A 26062-nucleotide genomic window follows, 5' to 3' on the forward strand; every position below is an offset into this window, starting at 1 on the left:
GAGAAGCATTAAAAAAAAGAAAGTTTGAACTTTCTAATCTTTTTTTTTATTCAAAGATCGCTTTCCTGTTGTTTTATTATATCCGAAATAAATAGATCTACTGCATTCAAATTTTATACAATTATCTCAATTAGATATTTTAGTTCAGAGACTTCTAATGCTAGTTGAAATGACAGAATGAGCCATTATTGAATCAGTGCTCCAAATCTCGCCAGATGCGTGTATTTTTTGTAAAAATAGATATTATCTATTTTTAGAAAATTGTACTTTCCGTTCAAACACAAGAGTAGGCGAAATAATTAGGACGGTTTTTCATGTGTTTTAAAATCATTTAAGGGGTCTGGAGGTGTGGTCCATACACATCTCCAAATTGCTGTAACAGTGTTTTGGTCAAGAGAGACTTTGCTGCTGCGCGTCTTTATTTACTCGGATCACAGTCGCCGATAGAAGGAATATTTATGTAACGGAAATGGCCGATCATGAGTTGGACTTTTAAATAAGGTAAGGAAAGTTAAACAGGTCATGTTCTTAACCATTATATAAATTATTACAAATATATGCTTAATTTGTATTTCAATTTGCTTTTTTTATGTTTATTCATACGGTGTAGGTATGTTGTAAATAAATCAAAGCATCGCAAAAATCTAAGGTAATTAAATCTATAAATATCGATTGGAAATTCCGCAAGTTTCGGAAACGTTAAAGCCAGGTCAGTCATTTAAAGCAAACGTTAAGCATAAATTCTTAATCTACCATTAATGTTGTAATTTTGGATCATATAAGTTAAGTGAAGCTGTATTTGACATATTTTTACTTTCATTATTATATAATAGTTTAGGGCTGAAGGGTGCCATTAATACGCGGGACAGAAAACGTAACGGAAGGCGAAACGGAAATTAGAAAAAAAAGTCCTTGAATATGCTTATTGGATTGAAAATGATATGCTTATATAAGTTGTTCATGATTCGTTACGAATTCAGGTTGTTATATTTTTTTTTTAAATTATGAATTTATCTTGTATTTCTTTTGCTCAGTACATGTATAGAGATGAAATTTATAACTACAACTATATTTTTCTACATTAACACATAGGACAATTGAAATTGTAAAGGTTTCAAAATCAACAGGCGCCTGACTTACGTTAAAATATTACGTTTAATAGTACATGTAAGATAATTTCCTGAAATATAATTATCTTTCATTTTTACCCCAGGTGCCTGTCATTTAATTAGACCAACAACGTTGGGATTGTCTATATATCATGTTGATTTTTCCTTTAGTTATTTTATAAAGCGCTCGTAGCAATCTTCCCTTGTTTTAAAACGACATAGTATTAGTATGTTCAAGCAAAGCTACTTAATTCATTTTGCCTAGGAGTTTATCTAAAAGATACGGAATTACCATGATGTGATCAGCTCCGAAATATTCAAAGAAGATTCCTTATTACAGGTACTTACGTTTATATAGTTTTCAGCAATTGAACAATTCAACATGACATGTTATTATTAATATTTTAACGTTATTTTCATTTTGTATTATTCGATTGGGCCCCAACATAATGCATATTGTATACAATTATACTTTTCTCGTACAGAGAGAGATTTGCCAGCCGTGCTGATTTCAAATAGGCTTCATATAAATCGCAATATGGCACAAGCACCCGTGGCAAAGAAAAAAAAGAAAAGAAACAAAGGTTCGTTTTATGAAGAATGGTTGTGTGGGGTTTTTTTCTAACGATTACTTAGATTTAAGGGATGACTATTTGTTATAAGTTTTGATTTTAAACCTTTTGTCTTTGTTTGCAAACATTCTTTGTCCATTTTATCTGACATATACTTTAGGATATGTTGATGTCCATTATACCAAAATTAATTACAACCCGACAACTAGTGGCTGAAAAAAAGTAAAAGGATAAATAGGACTTCCCATGATGTAAACGTTACTCAATTTAACTGACGGTTATGCGTTTCCAAACAGTCCGTTTCTAATCCTTGTGCGTTGCTTGTACAGAACATTTTTGGTAATCGTTACATCCGACAGCAACGGTGTGGACTTTTATCAAGAGTTCTCCAATGGTAGCGTTTTGTTACAATCTTTGTCAATTACTACTCCATATATATCGTGATTCTGGTAGGTTGTGGCTAGGTCAATAAATATTTACAAAGTCGTACGTAAGAATTTCGTTAGAAATGCCTGTATTAATACTGATTCCTTAATTCATGTATTCCTTTAATTATTTTGAACAATTTGCAAATAAATACCATGAAATCAATTTTTTACTTGCTGAAAAAAAAACTTTTTTTAAAAATTGATAATTTCCGAAAAGAGCGCGGGTAATTCATATTAACATATCACATTTAGGTAGCTAGAAAGTTACCCTTAATTCAAAATATTGTAGAAGACCCCGTAATGTTGATTCGCTGAAAATACTTTGAAAAATATAGAGTAATATTGTTGTGCTGCTACACCGAAATTCTCCCTTAAGCGTCATCAGATCCTGAGGTTTTATAGCATACATTTCAGCATAAATCCATGGTTTTGTACATTATTCATTAAAATGACTTATGTTTCCAGTATTTATTTCACAGGCAAATCAAATTCTTTGCCGCAAATTGAAGACATCATATGCCCTGAGTTGGATAGTAAATCTTGGTTCAGACTTGGCATTAATCTGGGATTTGACCATGATAAACTCACAAAACTCCAGCAGCTATACAAAAACGATGTTCCCCTGTGTTCCAAACGCATGATACAAATGTGGAAACAAACAGTTGTCAAACACACAATTAAAATTATCCCCCTTTTGTACCAAAGTCTTCAATCTACTGGGCTTGGCAATCTTGCTGAACGTCTACGACAACAAACAAAAGAAGGTAATCCATTGTTCATCCATTTTGCCCTTAGTGCATTGATATGGAGCAAAATATAATGGCGTGTTTCAGTGCTCTAAATTTTAGAAATGGTTACAAATGACTTAAGATGTAGATGTAGAAACGGTTTTTTAACTAATAAATGTTTCATTCTTGCAAATCAGTTTGTAGTTCATGCAAAACACAAACTGTGCATGTACAAAATATGTTTCGTATTTTCAGATAAAAGTGGTAAGGAGTTTGTTTCAAACAATACACCGTACTTATAACTTAGTGCTCAACTGATTTACCATAATAACATTCTTGCAATGAGTATGCAAACACAATAATTAAAAAATGTAAGATTTGAATAAGACGTTTCTTCAGCTCATAGATTACCGTGATAATATGTCAAAAACAATGCATCCTTTTAAATTATATTGCTCTAGCAGGTGTATAATTCGTTCAATATAAATTTATATAATTTATGATATGTAATGCTTTTTAGCTCACCTGAGCTGAAAGCTCAAGTGAGCTATTCTGATCACATTTTGTCCGTCGTCCGTCCGTCTGTCCGTCTGTCTGTCCGTCTGTAAACTTTTCACATTTTGAACTTCTTCTCTAAAACCACTTTTCCAATTTCAACTAAATTTGGCACAAAACATCCCTATTGAAAGGTGATTATAAATTGCAGAAATGAAAGACCGATCTTTATTAAAAGCGGAGAAAACCCCGAAACTGTAGAAAAAGGGGGGTGCATTTTAAAAAATCTTCTTCTCAAGAACTACTGAGTCAAATTCAACGTAATTTTGCATAAATAATCCTTATGGGAAGGAAAATATAAATTGAAAAAATTATCGGCGAATTCTGTTTCAAATCTGAGTTATTACGAAAATAATAAGAAAGAAAAGGTGTGTTTCAAGCATTTTATAGCATCCATGAGTCTTGGTAAAATGGATAGGCATGACCGGGCCAGGGCAAAACAAAAGATTGACAGTTATTAATCTGCCAATCTCATTAAAATTTCAAGATATTTACTGACCAGTATATTTGTATTCGCTGTAAATTGCTGCAAAATAATGCGTATTTGGAATTGACGATTGCCGATCTGCCCCGGCTTTTATTTTGCCCCGCCGGCCCAGGTTTGCTTACCCATTTTACCAAGACTCGTATTCCATAATTCTAAAACGAGGTACTTTGTTTAAAGCAGCCATGACACTATATAATAAACGGGTCGATCTTACAATGATGAACTTGTTTGTTGTGCAACAGATCGTGTACGAAGGGAATCTTTGAATCATGCAAAATACATTGGTGCCGATTTTGTGAAGTAAATTGAGGCCAAATATTTCAATGCGTTGACAGTTTTCACATATGACGGTGGTGTTAGCTTGTTGTGATTTTCGTTTCGTTTTCATTTATGCTTTGCGTTAACATGGGAACTGTCGCTTGTATTTCCTGATTTTTACGTAACAAATCAAACAGAGACTTCGGTAAATCAAACAGTTTACTGTTTACCTGCGCAAATTAAGCAACATCTAATGTATTAAGAAAGAACTAAAATGCAATTCATTCAGGCTATCGGTAATTCGGTATCATCTTTTGCGTAATGGTAGAATAATGCAATATGTTTTGTTGAGATGCTCGGCATTTTCTCGAGTTTATTCATTTTAAAAAAGTTTAATATCGCTGACGGAAATATGAAGGTATATACATGTATATGATTCATTTTGAAAAATAAATTGTGTTCTTTATTTGTTATAGTGCATGTTTCTTGTGTTTAATTGTTTACAATTTCTATTTACCTACCATATTTGAGTGTTAAGTTTCGAATTATAAGCAAGATACAGAGATTTGCTCACAATTCTGCTTGTACACAGATCTGAGGCCATTCATTTTTTTCCATTTTAAATGCCGAATAGGAAATACCAAGTTAAAAATCTTAAGCTGAATGTGATAAACTAATGTGAACAAAATATGACTCAAACCTAGAAAAATTTTGAGCTCACCTTGCTTATAATTCTACGATTGACGCTGAAATATTGGTTGATCATTAGAAATTCTATATGAATTAGAGAATGTTAAATACTTGTACACAAAAAAATAAAGAATGATATGCTGTATATAACTACTTTCTGGGGCCCCCTCTTTATACAATGAATAATGTGAAATGTGAGTAAATAAAAACGACATCGGTAAAACAGTTTCCATAGTTCTGACACATTTCTGTTGCGGGGATAAAAGAATTATCGCTATTCCTAAAAAAATATTACAGAAAATTATCCTGGTTTGTAGCCATTTGTTATTTTTGAAAAAAAAATTAAAATAATGGGTGGGCCATAGTAAATTAGAGTGATGTGCCTGTCAATACGGTAACATTGATTTTTATAGCTCTTTAACATGTCACGTGACAACATTTTTCATTCCAGTGTATTCATCAATCAAGTGTGAGTAAAGTTATAAAAGTCACGAGTTTACGCGAGGTAAACAACAGTCATTTAATTATAATGGAGAAGACAAATTAAATTGTTAAATATTTTTAATTTGAGAAATTGAGCGCATTGAGGTGCAATTTTCTTCTTCATATATATATATATATATATATATATATATATATATATATATATATATATATATATATATATATATATATATTTGAATATATATATATATATATATATATATAATATATATATATATATATATATATATATATATATATATATATATATATATATATATACATGTAGGATTTTTTTTATAAAGTACAATAACTATTATATTTTTTTTTAAAAATACAATAACTAGTATATAACAGTGTACCCCTACCAAATATTTAGTTCTATATCTTGCGTAGGATTTTCTTATTCTGTGTAAAAACAGTATTTCATGAAGGTACAATGTCAAAGATTACGTGTATGCAAAAATAAGTTTAAAATTCGAATACTTTACAATATTTATTTTTTTGTTATTCTACCGAGGGCCATATGGCACAATATCTTTTGAACGCCCATTGTTGCTCAGGTGAGCGATGTGGCCCCATGGGCCTCTTGTTTGTAAAGGCAAATATCAGTACGTATGTAGATTGAAAGAAGTACCCATTTACCATGTTTACGCATCCAAATATTTTCTGCTGCTATATCTGTAACTATATTTTAACACTATAATATAGCACAATGCATGTAACATATACTTCAGCTGTACCTGTATTCAACATTTAGTTGGTTCTGTAGTTTCATTATTATCTATGGGTATCATTTTTGTAAAACAAGTTTGAGGGTACGAAATTTCATGGACATTTTAATTTTTTCCTTTTACTAGAACCATTTTAACAAGAGCTTGGACTTTGGGTAGTTGAGTCAAACGGCAATATGACGTAAGTCTGTCTATTTCATTGTAGGCCACTCAGCCATGGCTCTTTGAAATCAACAAGATTTGTCTGGCTTTTGAGCGAAGACTATGCAATCGGTGTATATTTCGTTTGAAACCAGCGTCATTTTAACTTGTTTTGACGCAAGAAATAGATCGTTACACCCAACTAATAGTCCAAGATCTTGTTAAAATGGTTCTAAATTAAACGTGTGATTTTATGCACCCTCGCAACAACAAACTATGGAACTTCCAATGGTTAATGACTACATTAACACAGATCACAGGTTAAACAAAAACATTTCCTTAGAATTTCTACCCTATTATTAGGTATTGGTAATATTTTACATTCTGTGTATTGATATAAATGTAGAATAATTCTAAGCAAAAAGAAAACTTGTATGTAAATCTGAAATCTAAAAGAGTATTCTAACAGTGTAACTTTAAAAAAAAGCAAATATTCCTCAGCTCTGAGAAAAAATTTTTACTGCTTACAGAATATGAGGCATCAAACCAAGAAGAAATTTGGGAAGGTTTAATTCAAGACCTCAATAAAGTTTCTTTTTCGGATACAGATGAAGAAGGTGGGAATTTATTTTCTCTTTTCTCTCTTTTTTTCTCTCTCTTTCATGATTTATGTATCTATTCGTTCACTCATTGTTTTTAGAAATCCAAGATAAAGGAGGGTCAATCATTATCAAGAATTGTAGTGGAGTTGCTGTTGGTAAAAACTATATCATTTCGACTTCCCAGGCAAACCAGGAATTGGAAAAAAGTAAAGGTAAAATTTACCCTTTATTCCGTTGTTCAATAGAAAATACGTTTTCTTTAGTTTGAAATCGTTCATCTGTTGAAAAAAAAATCACTAACAGTGAATATATGCACGTATTTGTTTTGAAAGATTTTAAAGAGGAGGTCAAGAGCTTGTTTAATTCCGTTTTTGGGGAGACTGTAGGCATTCTAGATATATTTTATTAGTCAAAAATGGATAAAACACCGAAATTTAACCCTTCAATTCCTTCATATTTAATTGAAAATGGCAGTTTAAAACATAATTTTTTTATTGTGTTTACCAAAAATTTTAGCCCCGGTACATTCTATCAAAAAAGCTATTGTAATGAAGCATCAATGAAAGCATTGATATCTTGAATTTTATGAACCTGTAGACACCTTTAATTTACTAGATCTTGACCTCAACCTTTATTAAATCTTGTCATTGAACATGTAAATACCACCGTTTATGGGCGCGGGAATAAATCAAAAACATTCGCGTGTCTACATTTCGATGCCTTGTCGTATTAATCTCGTATTTTTCCAGCCTTACTTTCTGTAATATTTTTTCAACAAATATCAATGTATTCTATCGTACATACTAAATATATCACTATATCTTCTTTATTTTGTGGATAAAATTAAAAACACAATCATGTGAGCATATTTTGGCAGATACTAGTATGTAAGGAGCTGGATGATCGCGACCATTTTAGACTATATACATCACATTTAGACAAAGAAGTTAAAAGATATATAGAAAAATATTTATATTTTAACTAAAGGTATTTATGGATTTTTCTTTACTTAATTAAAACTTTTCGACTAAAATCATATTAAAAATTGTAAAGTAGATCCGACAGTTATTTTGTTAAGCTTCCATTCTCCTTAAAACGATTTTTAGTTTTTCGAGTCAGATGTAATGTTGTGTTCACAGTTGACACGATATCGTTTACATTATAACACGATTAAATTAAATATCATTTGCAAGAAAGTTAATCTTTACAAAAGTAGATGAAGAAAAGACATTTTCAAATTTTGATCACGCTAATATACGCTAAATATTCCTTAAAATATTGAATTTATATACCAACTTTTTTTCAGGCGATATTTCAAAGCAGCACATCATTTTAGCTGGCATGTTAACAAGCATTTTGAATCCGAACAACGGTGAAGAATCTAAAGAAATGGTTTTGCAAAAACTTGAATCTGCATTCACTAAACTTTATGGCACAAGAAGAAAAGAGAAAAAAACATTCTTTGAAATTTCTGGCGTTAAAATGAAGACATTTTTGAAAAATAATTCCGGAAAATTTGTTTTAAGAACTGATAAAAGACAAGGGATATGCTATGTTTCGTGCATTGATGTAACAGACAGGTGCGAAAGTGTTTTTGACACTTCGTCTTTGCCAATTTGTGCCAAAGCCAACGAAAAAGCAGGCTCTATCATAAGCGCTTGCTCGTCTGACAGGCAGGATGTCGACAATTTGTCTGTAGGAAGTGTAGATAGCGGTTGGACTATTGTCACTCATAAACGTCATCAACAAAAACTGAGCACAGAACCTGAACGAAGGCAGCATCTCTCAAATTCTCAAAATTCCTCATATGCAGGGTCGTCTGTTGATACATACGCATCTGTGGCTAGTGGAAAACGGCAAACCGTAAATGCTCCTAATAGCTCTGCTTTTGAAAAAAGAAAATCTTTAGATAGATCAGATAAAGTTGAAGATTTTTTAGAATACGTTCATAAATTTAAAAAGGGGAACTTCATATTATTCACTTCAAGACAACAACGGATAAAATATATTGAAGCACTCGCAATGGTGCCGTGGATCAGCGTTTATGATTTTGACGAAAGAAGCAGAACAGATGGCTTGCTTTCTATGCTCGAGGATAAAATAAAATGTCAAAGACGACTGTATACGTGCACGTGGAAAGATCCACCAATTCTCTCTCAGCACAGCACTCAATGGTGTATGATTAAGGGTTCCATACAAGAAGCAGACAGCAAAACTCCAGGTGAAGAAAAGAAATGGATTCAATACATACGACAAAACTTTGAGAGACACCTCACAGAAATAGCCAATTTCTGTGATGACTATACCAATCTGAAATTGATATTTCTGTGGCCTAATAAAGAACACGAGAACGATATTAGATTTATGCATAGAGCGCTAATGAAAATTGAAGAGATTTTAGATCTCCAAATAATAGTTTGCGATTCGTTTTGGCAGAAGACCCAACAAGAAGAATCATTTGCTAGTATTATGAAACCAAATTTTATTTCAAGTTGTTGCCTTAAAGATATATGTAAATGTATCATTGATACGCTCGGGGATCGTTTTTCTGTCCACGGTTTTAAATATAAGCTTCCTACCTCGGATGGAAAGAATCTTCCATCCATTGACGAACCTTCAGCCGCAGAACTGAGGGAAGATTTGGAGGTTTTGTATTTAGAAAACCCCTATCGTAAGGGCATAGAAGGAGACTATACAGCAGAAGACCTTGAAAGGGAAGGAGATTTGTTCTTTCAAGGGGGAAACATTCCATGGTTTCTATTCTATGAGGCTGGTGCAGGTCACTTTGATGCAGAAAGGGATTTAACAAAAGAGATTGTTTCCAAGATCCAATCATCTTTCATCAATCAGTTCAAGTCAGGCAAGGTCATCCTTTACCACGCACCAGGTTCTGGCGGAACAACACTTGGCCAGCGGATTTTATGGGAGTTGAGAACAGTAACTCCTTGTGTTCAAGTGAAGACAAATACAAGGTGTACAATCCAATCTTTGCTTCAGAAAATAGAAACTCTTTTTGAGAAAACAAATTTACCGATCGTATTGCTTGTTGATGGAGAAGACCAACAGCGTATCACTCATCTTTATAAGCTTGCTGATCGATTAGTTGTCATATTTCTTCATGTAAGAAGAAGTACAAGAGAGTACAAGGACGAATTGATCCTTAGAGAAACCGAATATTTGCTACCAGGTAACGTGTCTGTCTCTGAAGCTAGCAAGTTGGGTACAAAATTTTCCAGTAGATGTGATGCGCCTTATAAAAAAGATCGAATTGATGAATTAGTAAGCGATATCAAGAATGGGACCCGATACCATCTTATGTACGAATTTGGTATGACAGCATATCAAGAAAAATTCAAGGGGATACGATCCTTCGTAAAAGGATATCTTCAATTAGATAAAAACGAATCCTATGAATTTAATCCGTCTCAAAAAATACTAGGAATTTTGGCATTGGTATACTTTTATGGCCAGACATCAATGCCTTGTCAATTTTTTGCCTCATTGCTCGGCTGGCAAGAAAATTATAATGTATCAATAGAAGATTTTCCGTATTTAGTGCGACATTTTATCGTGCCAAGTCAACATGACAGTAGAGATAACAGTATCAGAATTTCACATTATTTGGTGGCGAGAGAAATTTTGGAACAGTTGTTAACAAGAGGAAAACCTCAAGGTGATATATCAATGTCATCTGGACTGTCGCGTTCAGCAAAAGCTCATCTGTACGACTTTGTTATGATATTTATGGGTGAAATCCGAAAAAGAAAACCGAAAACCCACGCTTCTTCAAGCATTATTGCAGATGTACTTGCTAAAACTGTAATATTTAGAGACAATTTAGATGTTGCAGAAAATGAATTATTCACGCGACGAAAGCTGTCGAAACTTTTAAACGATGTTGAATGTGAAGCACCATTTACGGAGAGAGTAAATATTATTAAGAAGTTAACTGAGCTTTTTCCCGAGGACGCAAATTTCCATGCTCATTTGGGAAGAATCATTTCAATTTGTCGTCCAGAGGAGGAGGATAAGGCAGAGTCTTGTTTTGAAACAGCTGTTCATCTTTGTAAGAGTCGCACAAAAGGGAAACTGGGTTCGGAACTTGACGAAGGGACAAAAAACACATTGAAGCATGTATATCATATGTATGGTATGTTCTATCTGCAGCGAATTATGAAATATACTGGCAGAACACACGGACACAAACCTACGAAATCGGCAAAAAAGTCAATTTCTGAAGAGCGTAAAAATATTCTTTTGCATTACGCAAAACAGGCGTGTTATTTTTTCAGAGAGACGCGTGATCTTACAATACTAGGATGTGAAGAGGCTCATGGATATATGGGAGAAATATCAACACGACTTAGGATTTGTGAAATGGTTTACCAATGCATGCCGAATAAAGAATTATCAGAATATCTTAAGACAACTTCAGATTCTGATATGTCATCTTTTGTGACAGAAAGTATAACCGTCGTACTAGAACTTTTCATGCAATGTCTCGGCTCTGTAGATCATGACGATCTCCCGCAGGACTTCTTCCTCAATATACATTGGTATAACGCCTTGTTCAAAGACAAAGCAAAGGAACTGGCTAGACTCGAGGTCGTTGAAGATATTTATTCAAGAAGAGTAAAAGCAGCATTGATAAAATTGAAGTATGGGAAGGATGAAAATCTCGGTACTCTGGAAACAGTCACATCAAAGCAAGATATTTGTGAGATAGTTCGACTGTGTGAGTTGAATTTTCAGGAAATGGATAGTAGAGATATCACACTATTAAGAGGAGCAATTGATTTGGAACACAAGGATTGGCTGAATGCAATACGTACCGATGCTTTTTCTGACATATACACAATTGAAGATGTAATGATGCGCATACGCAGATGGCATGCTTTGTTGAGAAGCCTCAATTCAACATTTTATTCGTTTATATTTCTAACCGCTCTCGGAATTGGATGTGTAGACAACGTAGCACCAAATGCAGAACTTTTAAGAGAGGCTTCGCAATTGCAAGAAAAAATCAAGAAACTGAGCAAATCTTTATCAAAGTCTAGAAAACCAAAAGAATGGTTTGGCAAGGGTCCTGGTGTGAAAGCCATTATTCCTGCACACAGAGTACACAAGCATGAAAGTGGTGCCGTTCAAGCCGGAGAAACATCTACCACTCACTTAGCTGTTTTTAAAGGAACCATATGCAGACCCAATACCAAGAGGCAAACAGGATATATCCAGATGGATATCGGAGACAATGTCTTTCCAATTAAATTGTTTTTCGTTCCCGTGAAAACGAATGAGCAGTTAGTTGGAAGTCGCTATGCCGGAGAACGTGTTGAGTTTGTTCTGGCTTTCACTTTTGCAGACGGGTACGAAGCTTATAATGTTGCAAGACTGAAAAAGTATGAGTGCACTAAATGTAAAAAGAAAGTAGAGATTACGAGTGATAAGTGTTGGGTAACATGTTCCTGTGGAAAACCAGTAAACAAGCTGGACTGACAAAACTCTATTCACTAACAAGGGTATCAAGTCTTCCGACATTATTTTGCAAGTTGTTTGTATCTGCTGAAACACAGATTGAATTTAGAAAGCATATCAATGATCTACAAATTCACGTGGACTAAAGTCAATAACTTATGACACTTGTCAATCAATATAAACAATAAACATGACCATAGTTGGTATTTTTTACCATACGTGATGGCTGGACTATGAGATTGTGTATGTTAATTGCAATTACCTTTTCTGTCAAAAGGCTCAAAGCTGCGGCAAAAGAAATTGGCATAATGGTCAAATCAAATACATGTCTACATGTATTTTTTCAACTGAAAATAGTTTTCTCACAGTAAAATGGTATCTCAGATAAATACGAGTTGTTGCTCACCTGATAAATTAATGGTTTATGAAGCCCAAGTTGATGGGAAATAGTGGAATCGGATTTATATTCATTTTTTCATTGTTATAATTCTTTTTTTAGCTCACCTGAGCTGAAAGCTCAAGTGAGCTATTCTGATCACTTTTTGTCCGTCGTCCGTCCGTCCGTCCGTCCGTCCGTCTGTCTGTCCGTCTGTAAACTTTTTACATTTTGAACTTCTTCTCTAAAACCGCTTATCCAATTTCAACCAAATTTGGCACAAAGCATCCTTATGGGAGGGCGAATATAAATTGCAGAAATAAAAGTCAGATCTGTATTCAAAGCGGAGAAAACCTTGAAACTGTAAAAAAAGGGGGGTGCATTTTAAAAAATCTTCTTCTCAAGAACTACTGATTCCAATTCAACGTTGTTTAGCATAAATTATCCTTATGGGAAGGAAAATATAAATTGCAAAAATTAAGGTCTAATTATGTTTCAAATCTGAGTTATTACGAAAATACTAATAAAGGAAAGGCGTGTTTCAATCAGTTTAATAGCTTCGGATTCGGCATTCGGTAAAATGGGTAGACAAGACTTGGCCTGGGCAAAACAAAAGATTGGCAGTTATTAATCTGCCAATCTCATTAAAATTTCAGGATATTTGATGGACCAGTATATTTGTATTTGCTGTAAATATTGCTGCAAAATAATGCGTATTTGGAATTGACGATTGCCGATCTGCCCCGGCTTTTATTTTGCCACGGCCCAGGTTTGCGTACCCATTTTACCAAGACTCGTATTCCATACATCTAAAACGAGGTTCTTTGTTTAAAGCAGCCATGACATTATACGAAAAAGGGTCGATCTGACTATGATGAATTTGCTTGTTGTGCAACAGTTCGCGAATGAAGGGAGAGTTTTGAAACATGCAAAATGTATTTGTGCCGATTTTGTGAAGTAAATTGAGGCTAAATATTTCAATGCGTTGACAGTTTTCACACATGACGTTGGTGTTACAATGTAGCTTGTTCTGATTTTCGTTTCGTTTTCATTATTTATGCTTTGTAACCTGGGAACTATCGTCTGTATTTCGTGATTTTTACGTATCAAATTAAACAGAGACTTCGGTAAATCAAACAGTTAACTGTTTACCTGCGCAAATTAAGCAAAATCTGATGTATCAAAAAAGTACTGAAATACAATTCATTCTATCGGTAATTCGGCATTATATTTTGCGTAATGGTATATTAATGCAATAGGTTTTGTTGAGATGCTCGGCATTTTCTCGAGTTTATTCAGTTTAAATAGAGTTTGATATCGCTGTCGGAAATATGTAGGTATATACATGTACATGTATATATATGATTCATTTCGAAAAAATAAATTGTGTTCTTTATTTGTTATAGTGCATGTTTCTTGTGTTTTATATAATTGTTTACAATTTCTATTTACTAACCATATTTGAGTGTTAAGCTTCGAATTATAAGCAAGATACAGAGATTTGCTCACAATTCTATGTTTGTATACAGATCTTAAAAACTAAAGATTAAAAAACTAAAAAAAAAATTCAATATTTATTAAGAAAATTTTCAAAGTCTCTTCTTCCAGAAACCAACTTTAACAACTTATTGCATTGTAAACTTAACCTTTTTTAGCTCACCTGAGCCAAAGTCTTCTCAAAAACTATTAGGCCAGGAAAGCTCAAATTTGAGTGGAAGCATCCTCAGATAGTGTAGATTCAAGTTTGTTCAAATCATGGTTCCCGGGGGTAGGGTGGGGCCACAATAGGGGGATCATGTTTTACATAAGAATATATAGAGAAAATCTTTAAAAATCTTCTCAAAAACTATTAGGCCAGAAAAGTTCAAATTGAAATGAAAGCATCCTCAGGTAGTGTAGATTCAAGTTTGTTCAAATCATGATCCCCGGGGGTAGGGTGGGGCCACAATTGGGAGATCAAGTTTTACATAGGAATATATTGAGAAAATCTTTTAAAAATCTTCTTCTCAAAAATATTTGGCCAAGAAATCTCAAATTGGCATGTAATTATCCTTAGGAAGTGTAGATTCAAGTTTGTTCAAATCATGGTCCCTGGGGGTAGGGCGGGGTCACAATGGGGGATGAATTTTTATAGATAGAGAAAAATTTTTAAAAGTCTTCTTCTCAAAATTATTAGGCCAGGAAAGCCCAAATTTGAGTGGAAGCATCCCCAGATCGTATAGATTCAAGTTTGTTTAAATAATAGTCCAGGGGTAGGGTGAGGCCACAATGGGGGATGAATTTTTACTTAGGAATATATAGAGAAAATCTTTAAAAATCTTTTTAAAGAATTTTTGGCCAGAAAGGGTTTAAACTTGTGTAGAGGCATCCTCGGGTAGTGTAAATTCAAGTTTGCAAAATCACAGTCCCTAGTGGTAGGGCGGGACCGTGATGGCGGTTTGAATTTTTACATAGGAATATGAAGAGAAAATCTTTAAAACTATTCTGGGAAAGTGTTCGGTTCAAAACTCAGTACTTAGTGTGAAAGCAAAGGTTATGCAGATTTAAGTCTGATGAAACCATGATTCCCTAGAGAAAAATGGGGCCATGAAATGGGGGGAGGGGGGGTATATAGGAATAGAGACAAATCTTCTTACAGGTACAACAAAAGGGGCTTGGTATTTACCAAAAAATAAGAGGTTGATAAAAATTGGCAGATTTTCAATTTTTTTAGCAAGATCTACTGTACTCAGTTGTCAAGATATTTTGATACTGTAATGCTAATTTGATCAGAATTAAGGCAATTTTTGCTCAGGTGAGCGATGTGGCCCCTGGGCCTCTTGTTTTAAAGATGCTGTATCATTTCTCTCTATTAGCTATCAGATAACCTCTATCAACATTCCAGGATTTTCCAACAGCTGGAAATATTGAGATTTTAAAAAATTGCAATTTTGAGAAGGCAAAGCTTGTATTTAATGACTGAATTCTTCAAACTTATTATATGGAAAAACTATGTGTTAATTTTTTTTCTATTATGATAGGTACATTTCTACTATCAAAATATTTTGATATACAGTATATTGTCATTGATTACATCTATTATCTTTTAATTTTATCGTAATTATATTTACTTTCAGGTTTTTTTATTACATACTCGGTGTGTTCGATGATTTATATTGAGTTTTATAATGAATTTTTAAATACCATAATAGGGCAGCAGAAATACCACATCATACTATTAATTGGTTTATTGCTGATCTCAACTATTTTTAAATGGCGTTTTCAAATTACATTTTACAATGATTACTTTTTGTCTCTCACTATTTTTTTTTACTGACCAGCATACTTTTTTTAAATACAATAGCTCTAACATTTATACATTTGTATATTTTAGACCAATGCCTTCAGTCGTCAAAGATACCAGATTGAGAAATTTCTGTGACAAAATAATTTTGTGTACAATTATATATTTTAATTATTGTATGACCACATGTATATATATATATATATATATACAGTCAGTAACGACATGTGCTAATAAATGCTCAGGTTGTATTTATATGTTTACACATTGTCATTATATTAACAATATACATGTATGCAATAAATTAAGATGTTTTGCATTCATGTTTGTTTTAAGTTGATTCCTGGATATTTTTCTATTATATATAACGTCCTCATGAGAAACATTTCATATGTTATAAATCAAAGGGACATTTACTTTAATTTTTAAATGTTAATGGACCGAGATATACTACATCCCTAAGGAACAGTTTTTATTTAAACAATAAAAAAGAATACATGATTTTTTGGCGATTCATGTCGGATATGCAGTAAAATGTCAGCGGGTTAGTAAATTTTTTCTGCAATGATCGCTACCTTCATAGCCTGCATGGATTATCAAAGAAAGCATTTAATTGTTAATGTATACATCTTTTTTTAAAACAAATTAATGAATTGATCGTAAAGTAAAAAAGTCAGAAAAAGTAACTAAATTATTGTACATGTGCACCAATACGTTAGATAAAAGAAAAAGCCAAATCGTATTATATGGGAATTTCAGTCGGACATCATCATGATTATTTCATGATTAGTCGGTGGTTGAAGGTTTCGACCGATTGATAAATTGGTTAGAACTGGATCATGTAGATTTCCTCCCTGTCAGTTTCTGTAGAGCTATGAATCTGAATCGGTTTTCTTAAAGGGGCCTTGGCGCGATTTGAGATCAAAATTTCATGTTTAAAATCATTTACTTGTGCATTTTGAACAATTCGAAAATTCTTGAACGCAAGTTACAAGAAATCATTGTTATGTAAACAAAGCTCGATTCTATATTTATTTTTTACAAATAATGCAAAGTACAGAAATCACCTTTTCTTTGACAAAATGACCCGTACCAAACAAGATAAACTAATTCAAGGTGTTAATGAATAGTATTAGCATAAAAAAGCAACATTTGATTGAAACTCATACCATAACCACACATATGTAAACAATTAACAAGACTCAAGCTTTGTTTACATAACAAAGAATTTCAACCTCTGTATCTTGCTTGTAATGTAATATTTGACTTTCAAATTTTGGCGAATCGTTAAAAATACCCATAGTGACCAGTCTTGGTACAAAAAATGAAAAAATAAAAAAGTTGAAAATTTTGAGCTCAAATTGTATCCAAGACCCTTTAAAAAAAATAGAGGAGAAATTATATGGTAGGTGTAAATATACAACATTTGACCTGCTATTATTTTGTGTTAAAAAATCTAACTAAAGGATTCTCTGACAGGACTTGCATATTCATCATCTGATCATCAATGATTTTTCACAAATTTCAAGTGAAACTATGACATTTATTTTATTTATTATGTTGATGGGTGAACATTCACATTTATACATTTAAGCAATCCCATAAATTACACAATATCCTAACGACTAAAAGATATATATAAAATGAAAATTTTGTACTCGCGGGGGAAATGGGTTTTTGAAAAAAGGTTTCCATATGACAATGGATCCATGAGTGGGACTTGATTCATCATCATCATTTTGTAGAGTCCACTTTCATATTCCATTAATGTAACCAAGACAGTTAAAGGATGAATTACTGTTTACTAAACAGTTATCATCTGCGACAATTAAAACCACAAACCTAGTCCACATAGTGTTTCTGAACACCAATCTTATCTTCATTGAATGATGAAGTAAAACATGTAAGTTTTATAATTTTCTTTATAAAAAGATGTTCATGTTTATGTACATTTGCAAATGCATGAAGTACACAATTTAAACTTAAATGGGGAAAATATACAAATATAAAAAGGTACATGCATGTGCAATTTAAAAAATCTACATATTCACAGTAGGCTATTACTTTCCATTAAAACTAGGAATCCTCACTTGTAAGTATTAAAATAATGTTTCTTGTAAAATTAACATACCATATTTGAAGGAACCTCTGATGATCAAGAAACAGAACTATTTCGTGTACATATGAACAATTCCAATGCCAATATTGACTTTATATCGCTATGCATACTTTCAAATACATGTATTATGTATATATACAAAATATAATCATACAGGATTAGTTGAATATGAAAAAACTGAGAGAATAAAATTTATGTAATATGGAACGATCTTCCAGAATTCTTGACAACTATTAACACATATATACTACTAACATTGATACATATTTAAGATTCTATCTGACTCCTACTACACGAGCATTTCAACTTTAGTATGTACAGGTTTAGAGAATATTAAATCTCCCCTATACTGCTTCAATTTTCTTTATTTTTCATATTTACAGGGCAATCTCTCAGGTAACATTGCGAAAAACATGTAATTGTACAATATAAATAGTGCCTGTTTTCGAGGGGTGTCAATTTCAACTCTAACCCTCCTAAACAGGCACTATTTATTTTATTATAATGAATGTCTCAATTTTAAAGAAAACTTTAGTACTTTTAAATATGAATGACATAAATTCTTTGGCGAACCATACGCGCATAGTTTACGCGCCTGTAACAATTCGTTGTGTTACCCATTGCTACGTGTGTTGCTAACGCTGAGGGTAATAGAACGGATTATCAACTGCGTCTAAACCAATCAGATTTCAGTATTTAACATGAAAGTATAATAATATACATGTATATTATTGCTGCTTTTGAGGTCAATACACTGTTTTATCTACCAGAGAAGTAAAATATTCACAGAGCCTGAAGGGCTAGGTGAATACTGTACTTCGAGGGTAGCTAAATCCTCGAATTCACCTCAAACACAGCAATAACTAATTTGTTTTATTATATGATTCAGTAACATATTGATACATACGTATCAAATTGAGCGTTATTAGGCGAGAAAAACCTCGTAACCATTCTTAAGTTTGTTTGCGTCAATTTAAACAAACAACCAAACACAGCGAGAGACGTGAAATTTCATTGGACAACAGGAATGAACTTTCATCATAACCAATCAGCTGGGAATTAATCGATCATATGTTTAATATTTCCATTTAGGCTTTGCTTAGATAAAAACATGTTCATATTTGTGCCTACTTATCAAAATTTGAAAAATTTACTAGTTCAGACTAATAAATAAATAGGTTATTTATTATAGGAATAAATATCAATAAATAAAATATAACATGTTTCTGCTTCCTTCTTGCAAGCATCAATGTTTCATTGATTCAATAAAACATTTTATGGAAAATAAAATTTCAGAAACCTGGAAAAGAAAAACAAAGAATTTATTTTATACAAAGTCATTTCAAAATGAATATACAAGCATGAAATTGTATTAAAACTACCATTTACATAATAAAATTTTAAAAATTTTAAAAAGACTCACAATGTACATGTATGTATACAGTGTTGCAATATAAATCTACTGTAGGTGACCTTCTGTGTTTCATCAATATTCTTTAAATACCAATTTTCATGAATTTCGTTGTTAAGTTGATGTAAAAAATCAAATAATCTTTAAATTGCAATTTCTAATATCAAATAAGATATATATGTATCCTTGAAACAGTGATTTTTTTCTAAATCCTTGGAAAATTGATGCCCAAAAGTATTACTGATACCACGGTTTTTATGCAAGTCAAAACTTACCACCACAGTGACTCCTTTGTAGTATCCTCAGCCACGTTGATCTCTTTGTTTTTATCATACAAAAGATCTACTGTAATGTTGGTGTAGAGCGGTTCGTTGGACTTGCTGAGGACTTTGTAAGTCATGGTCTTAGGACTGTGTAAGCCATCTTGAAGCCATCTTCCTCGCCAGCCTAGGAAACGCTCATATCTGGATGTTCAGAGACAAAGAATGTATTTGTTTCTCTTAAGTTTTATAACCTTATAGGTATTTAAATCAGACATAGTGATGTAGTGATGGTGTTTTTGATAACAACTAAGATACCTTTTAAAAGCAAAAAATTAAGGCTTTCATATCTCAAAAAAATAATCAAAATTTAATATGGCAGACAAACATTATTTTTATTTTGTTTCAAAATTTGCACAGAAGAATAACTCAATGTTCATAGTACATGTATTACTAAAATCTAAACATTATCTTATTCTATTCTCCTTTTCAAAATGGCCAAAAAATGGGACAGCATTTGATGCGGCTTAGCCTGAAAAGCAAAACTTTTTTTTGGTGCAATGTTAGATAAAAGAGTATGAATTTACATGCACATTAACTGTAGTTTGATCATTATTGAATGAACACTAATTATCAAGTTAATTGAGTTTAGATGTTGAGTTCTGTAACATGCACTGAGGTCCCTGCTTCTGTCTTGTGCTCTGACTCATAACTGAGAAAGCTGACTGATACAAACATCTTATGTACAAAAGCAAACTCGATCACTACAACTGTAACTATAAAGGAATGATGCACTGTGCAGCCAGGGAAGTCAATATACCTTTACAATCTCAGCAGATACAACCTATGATAATGCATGCAGAAATGACACTTACACCAAATGCATAAACTTAACACAAGCAGGAGAACCTCACAGTTGCACCAGAGAAAGATGACCTGGCACTAATGCTCCACTGCCAGAGTAAGCAGGGATGACCACACACTTAGGTATTCTGATGCAACACTGAGAAGGGACAAATGAATTTATTCTAATTAAATCAACAGACTTTCTGTACCCGATCATTAGTCTATCTCAAACACAATGTACACTAAAATCCAATATAGATGAAGGCCAACTTAAAATATGACAGCGCATTTCTCGGCATAGCAAATGCATAAACAAATTAGTCTACATGAATCTTAAAACAATGTATACTAAACTCTATTTAAATGCAGGCAAACATAAAACGTGACAGCTAGCACATTTACAGCAAATACATAAACCCATTAGTCTACCTCAAAAACAATGTACACTGAAACCCTACGTTATATACTGTAGATTCCTTATTTTATGCGAGTACTTATTTCCGCGATTCAACAGTTTTCCATCAAATCGCGAGAATATAAATTCGCGAAAGAAGAAATTTTATCATAGTTTCATGTAGTTTACATATGTTCGAAAATTAAAAGCGAGATTTAAAAATTCGCGAGGCGGGCTTCTCGCGATTTTACGCGGATATTAATTCCTCGCGTTTAATTAGGAATTTACAGTATATAGATCATGGCCAACATAAAATGTTCATTATCGTTTTAAAATAATCATGACATCATAAGCATCAACTTTACTGGTTATGTAGTAAATCAATTAAGAATCAAAGGGAAATAACTATATATTCAAAAAAGCATGGACAGATTTAACTGCTTCTTTCAGTTCATCTATCATTTAAATATGTATCACAGTAAGAAATGTAAATATAATTTATTTGATAAAGGCTCACTAAATAACATGAATTTTGTTTGTCAGTACATCTCAATGTGACCTAGAATATACTGTAGTTTCTTTAATATTCGTTGCCATCAATTTTCATGGAGAATTCAATTCAAATTCACAACTGAAAGAAAACATACAGCAGGGTATCTGATGATAGCCCAACAAATCAATATTTTTTGTTTTCTTGAAACTGGAATTTAAATTTTTAAATTAATCAGGGAAATTGATCATGATGAACAAAACTGCTAATTTAAAAGCAACATGCAGTACTACAGTGTATTTTTAGATCAAAGTGAAAGATGCATCTTCGAAACTGGGATGAATTTCTATCCGCATTGCATTGTGTGCCTTTCAAACTAAAAACTTAAAAAAAATTTTCAGATATATAAAAAAATTTAAGCAAAATTGAATATGAGTTTACATGAATAGAGAATTGTTATGCCTTAAATAAATAACTTAACAGCAATATAAATCAAACTTATCAGCATTATAAATAAATAAAGTGTTATTTCATACAAAGTGGAGGGTATTTTATACTAAATAACAAGCACTCACCCATTTTCTGATCTTGATTCCTTTTTGTGGCGTACCATTTTATATCTCCCTATATGTTCTGGTGGCCTCGTTAATAAATACCCTGCTTCTTGTATTCTTCATTTAAAAAGAAAATGTACAGTAACAATTACACATAGAGCATTTCAATTCCATAATATTTCTCTTCTTTGGTTAAATATGTAAAGAACATAGCCATTTTGCTTGGGTATATAAACGGGTTAGTGCTGGATGTTAGACTAAATTAACAGATGTTATATTTATACAAATACTCTGAAAATACATAAAATCTCTCTCTCTCTCTCTCTCTCTCTCTCTCTCTCTCTCTCTCTCTCCTCTCTCTCTCTTTCTCTCTCTCTCTCTCTTTGAAGACACTAGTGATGCTATGATATGAATGTTAGGCTGATTCAATCTGACATTGGTTCACACGAGTCTTTTTAATATCAAGGCTTATAGGAACTTGAATACAATATCAAGGGTCTCTTACCTGGCTGAGAGGTCATCATCTTCATTTCCCCATCCCCAGTAGGAATTGGCATAACCATTAATTACTTTGAACACATCTTTTTTCATGGCAATTACTCCACCGGCATAATTATAATACATCACACTAAATGAAAAAAAAATTAGTCAAATATTTTTCTGATAAATCCTTGCAGAGGTGTTGAAACATCAATGCTTCTTTATTCAGTAATTAGTCTCAATCTAGATTTAAGATAAAGAGAGATTTTATATGTATCAACCAATTATGTACCGTACTTACTGATAACGCATCTCATCAATAGCAGATGACAAATGTCTTGCATGATCGTCGCATAGATACAAATTTTTGTTATTCTCTGGTATCATGTCAACGTCATGGAAAACGAAGCAGTCATACTGGTCCTCCTTCAGTGCCTCCTTGAATCCTACATTCATCAGCTTTCCTCTGTTAAAGCTGTCATCTGTGGCCTATATTTTAACAGGGATGATAATGTTATTACCAGTATTCATTTGAAAGGTCTTGTTTAACCTGTTGTACTTTATGAACAGCAGAACTATTATATCTCGAACGCTGATATCTTGAATATCATGGATATGCTGAAGTGATTTGTAAGTCAGTATTTTACCCTCGATATATTGAATACTCAGATATCTTGAAGTTTTTAAACAGCCCCATCTAGTTTGAGATTACATTGTTTGACTGTATGTCATAATAACAGCGAAATGTCAGGTTCTTTTTAAAAAGGGCACAATGAAAATGACAAAAACAGTTAGCATTCATTGTGTAACAATAAGAGACTTTAATCTGTGCAAGAAAACATGGCTGAACGTATGCCCAATACGTGTATATCATATTATGCAAGCAATAATGCATATATTATTTGTCAATTGAGATATTTAACATACATAAATAATGATAAATATACCTGTTCTATGACAAATATGCGGTAATGAATTTTCTGCTTCCTAAGCAAAGGATGAAGTCTAGAGAGTAACAATTTCAAATGAAAATATCGGTTTCTGTATGGAACAATAATGGCCACTTTCTGGTATGACACACAATCTTCTGGCTTTCCCTCTCCCCCTTTTATCACCAACGGATTCTGGTGTTGAATTGAATTTAAATCATGGTCATGAAAAATGTCAACATCTTCAACACCTAAAAGTTAAAAAGAAAAGACACATTTTTACCTTCTATGAATGTCATAAAATTTGAATATGTACTTGTATATATAAAAATCTTTTAAAAAGATGAACTCATAATCTAAATATTATGTTGAAAACTTTTGGAAAAATACAAGCACACATTACACTTTTCAAATTCTTAATATCATTTTTTAACATACAATTTCATATAATTTTATTAACGGGGGAAATCTATTATTTTTTAAAACTGTAATCTTTGTTTTTTTCAATTTCTAAATCTTACTCAGACACACACATGCATTACCTAGAGAATCCAATGGAATTCTACACAACTTATCTGCCTCCTCCTTTTCCAGTAAATGGTATTTTATCAGTGTGGATGGTTCCGTGAAAATACAGTGCATTCGATAATTAAATAAAGCAAATGTTACAAAGCCTATGTATATCACCAATATTGCCATAGGCACACTTCTTTTCCCAAGTGCCAAAAAGGACACAGCATATCGTCTGGATATTGTAATCTACAAAAAAAAGAATGTGTTATATATATATATATAGGCATAAATTGCTGACAGCAGGAAGCGTAATATTACTTATTGGGGTTTGTTACTGGCTGACAGACTTCTGATATATATCAGGTTGATTTATCCTAAAGAGGACAAGGGGAACCTGAGCCATCTGTGAGACTGATCAACCCAATATTCTATTCAATTAGCCCATCAACATACGTGTACTTCCCTCTGTAAATACACTTGTGAGCTGAGAACGACTCAATGAGGTCCTCCGAGGGCAATAAATTTGGATGTTTGATATAACTTCAGATACTGTACATGTATATGTGCTGGTATTCATTCAGTGTAACTGTGCAACTATTAAGTTGATGCGGAGTTCTCAAAAATACAATGTAGCACGTGATGTCTTGATCATTATGATGATTTCTGACACGTGCAGAAAAAACAGCACAAAATCAGTTTACGCGGAAACTATCATTTCCTTGTTTGGATTGAACCATCTAAAGATGTTAAGAACACATTTCAAACCATCCAGGCAATAAATGATTATTCAAAATTCATAAAACTGATGAAACTCACCATAACTAAGGACAATATTTTTTTTCTACATCCTAACAATACACCGGAAAAGATTTGACGAAAACTAAATCAAAATTCGACGACAGACATGTGAAATCCGGACAATATAGAAATTCGCCTAAACCCGTGTTCAAAACGAAGACAGGGACGTATATATATACTAAGTATACTAGTATAAACGTTCTGACGAAGATTACCTCTTTACTAAAAAAAAAAAAATACAAAAACCTGTTGCAATATGGTTTGAAATGAATATAGAGCATGCGCGGATCTAGAGGGGGGTCGGGGGGGTCCCGACCCCCCCCCCCCCCCCCTGGAAAATGAAAATTTATTAAATTTACATAGTAAAATTATCGCGAAAATATGCCTCGGACCCCCCCTGGCAAACACAATTATCCTTCGGACCCCCCCTGGAAAAATTTTCTGGATCCGCGCATGTAGAGACCTCTGTGTATAAATTAAAAGTCAGTTGACGTTCTGAACCGTGATAACTTCCACCAAAATGCAGAACATCTAACCGTAAACAGAATGTAGTGTTAAGTTAAAGATCTAATAATAAATTATTACATAATAAATTATAATGTTAATATTGGTGTGCATATACTACAGAATTATACAAGATGTTTGGGTTTTTCTTAATCCAATGCAACATACCTGTATTTATATATGTATATTACATGCAATTTCAGCTTTCTATCTTTTGAAAATGTATCTAAGTGAAGAGAAAAAACAAAGGGGAATCGATCCAGCAACTGCAAAATCAAAATACACCTAGCAAAATCAAATGCACTTAGCAAATTCAATTAATTTAGCAAAATTAAACGCACTTGCGCGTTACATATAACACATTTTTTAACATATTTTATAGTGTGGTTTAAGGACTCAATTAATTAATAACCTACATGTAACTACTTGTACATGTATATTGCATTTTAACTATTTTACTAAATTCATGTACATGTATCTCTCACAAAACCTAAGATTCCATTGATGTCGTGTAAGATAACTATTAAGACTCTCTCAAGCAGGCAACTGACTTTGTGTAATTTGCGTTTCTTTAAAGCAACATACTTTAATCAACTAAATATATAGTATAATATTGAAAATGTATGGTATTTGCAAAAGCGCTATATTGTAGGCGAAATCGTAGCTACCAATTGTGCTAAACCTCTTTTGAGAAAATCACAGTTTAATTTGATCAAAATCAATAATGATAAAAAAAAATAAAATAATGAATCCATAATAAACAATTCAATTTCAAATAATCGGCCATAAAGGGGGGGGGGGGGCTTTTTTTGCAACAAACATTTTTGTTAAATGTACTTAAGA

The 26062-nt window shown here is 32.7% G+C and overlaps 2 protein-coding genes across 7 annotated transcripts; one reads left to right on the top strand and one right to left on the bottom strand.

Annotated features, from left to right (window-relative positions):
* The first annotated feature begins 257 nt into the window (after nt 1–257).
* LOC105319219 (hypothetical protein) lies at nt 258–15202 on the top strand. 6 transcript variants are annotated; one of them, XM_066076183.1, is made up of 8 exons: nt 272–501; nt 834–980; nt 1375–1449; nt 1595–1693; nt 2589–2873; nt 6716–6802; nt 6886–6999; nt 8094–15202. In XM_066076183.1, exons 4-8 carry the CDS (start codon nt 1648–1650, stop codon nt 12281–12283), a joined length of 4722 nt encoding a protein of 1573 aa, XP_065932255.1. In that variant the 5' UTR covers nt 272–501; nt 834–980; nt 1375–1449; nt 1595–1647; the 3' UTR covers nt 12284–15202. The 6 variants fall into 6 exon arrangements, with proteins under 6 accessions (XP_065932257.1, XP_065932255.1, XP_034304272.2 ...); XM_034448381.2 differs by having other exon boundaries at nt 839–980; XM_066076186.1 differs by having other exon boundaries at nt 839–980; nt 6886–6993.
* A 1738-nt stretch (nt 15203–16940) lies between these two features.
* Nucleotides 16941–24801, bottom strand: LOC105319220 (beta-1,4-galactosyltransferase 4). Its single transcript, XM_011416657.4, has 8 exons — nt 24734–24801; nt 23947–24163; nt 23423–23655; nt 22777–22964; nt 22501–22623; nt 22017–22112; nt 19727–19915; nt 16941–19340 (listed from the first exon to the last, which is right to left on the bottom strand). Exons 1-8 carry the CDS (start codon nt 24734–24736, stop codon nt 19316–19318), a joined length of 1074 nt encoding a protein of 357 aa, XP_011414959.3. The 5' UTR covers nt 24737–24801; the 3' UTR covers nt 16941–19315.
* Nucleotides 24802–26062: the final 1261 nt, after the last annotated feature.

The sequence above is a fragment of the Magallana gigas genome, chromosome 2 (assembly GCF_963853765.1).
Source record: "Magallana gigas chromosome 2, xbMagGiga1.1, whole genome shotgun sequence".
In the NCBI taxonomy this organism is placed as follows: Eukaryota; Metazoa; Mollusca; class Bivalvia; order Ostreida; family Ostreidae; genus Magallana; species Magallana gigas.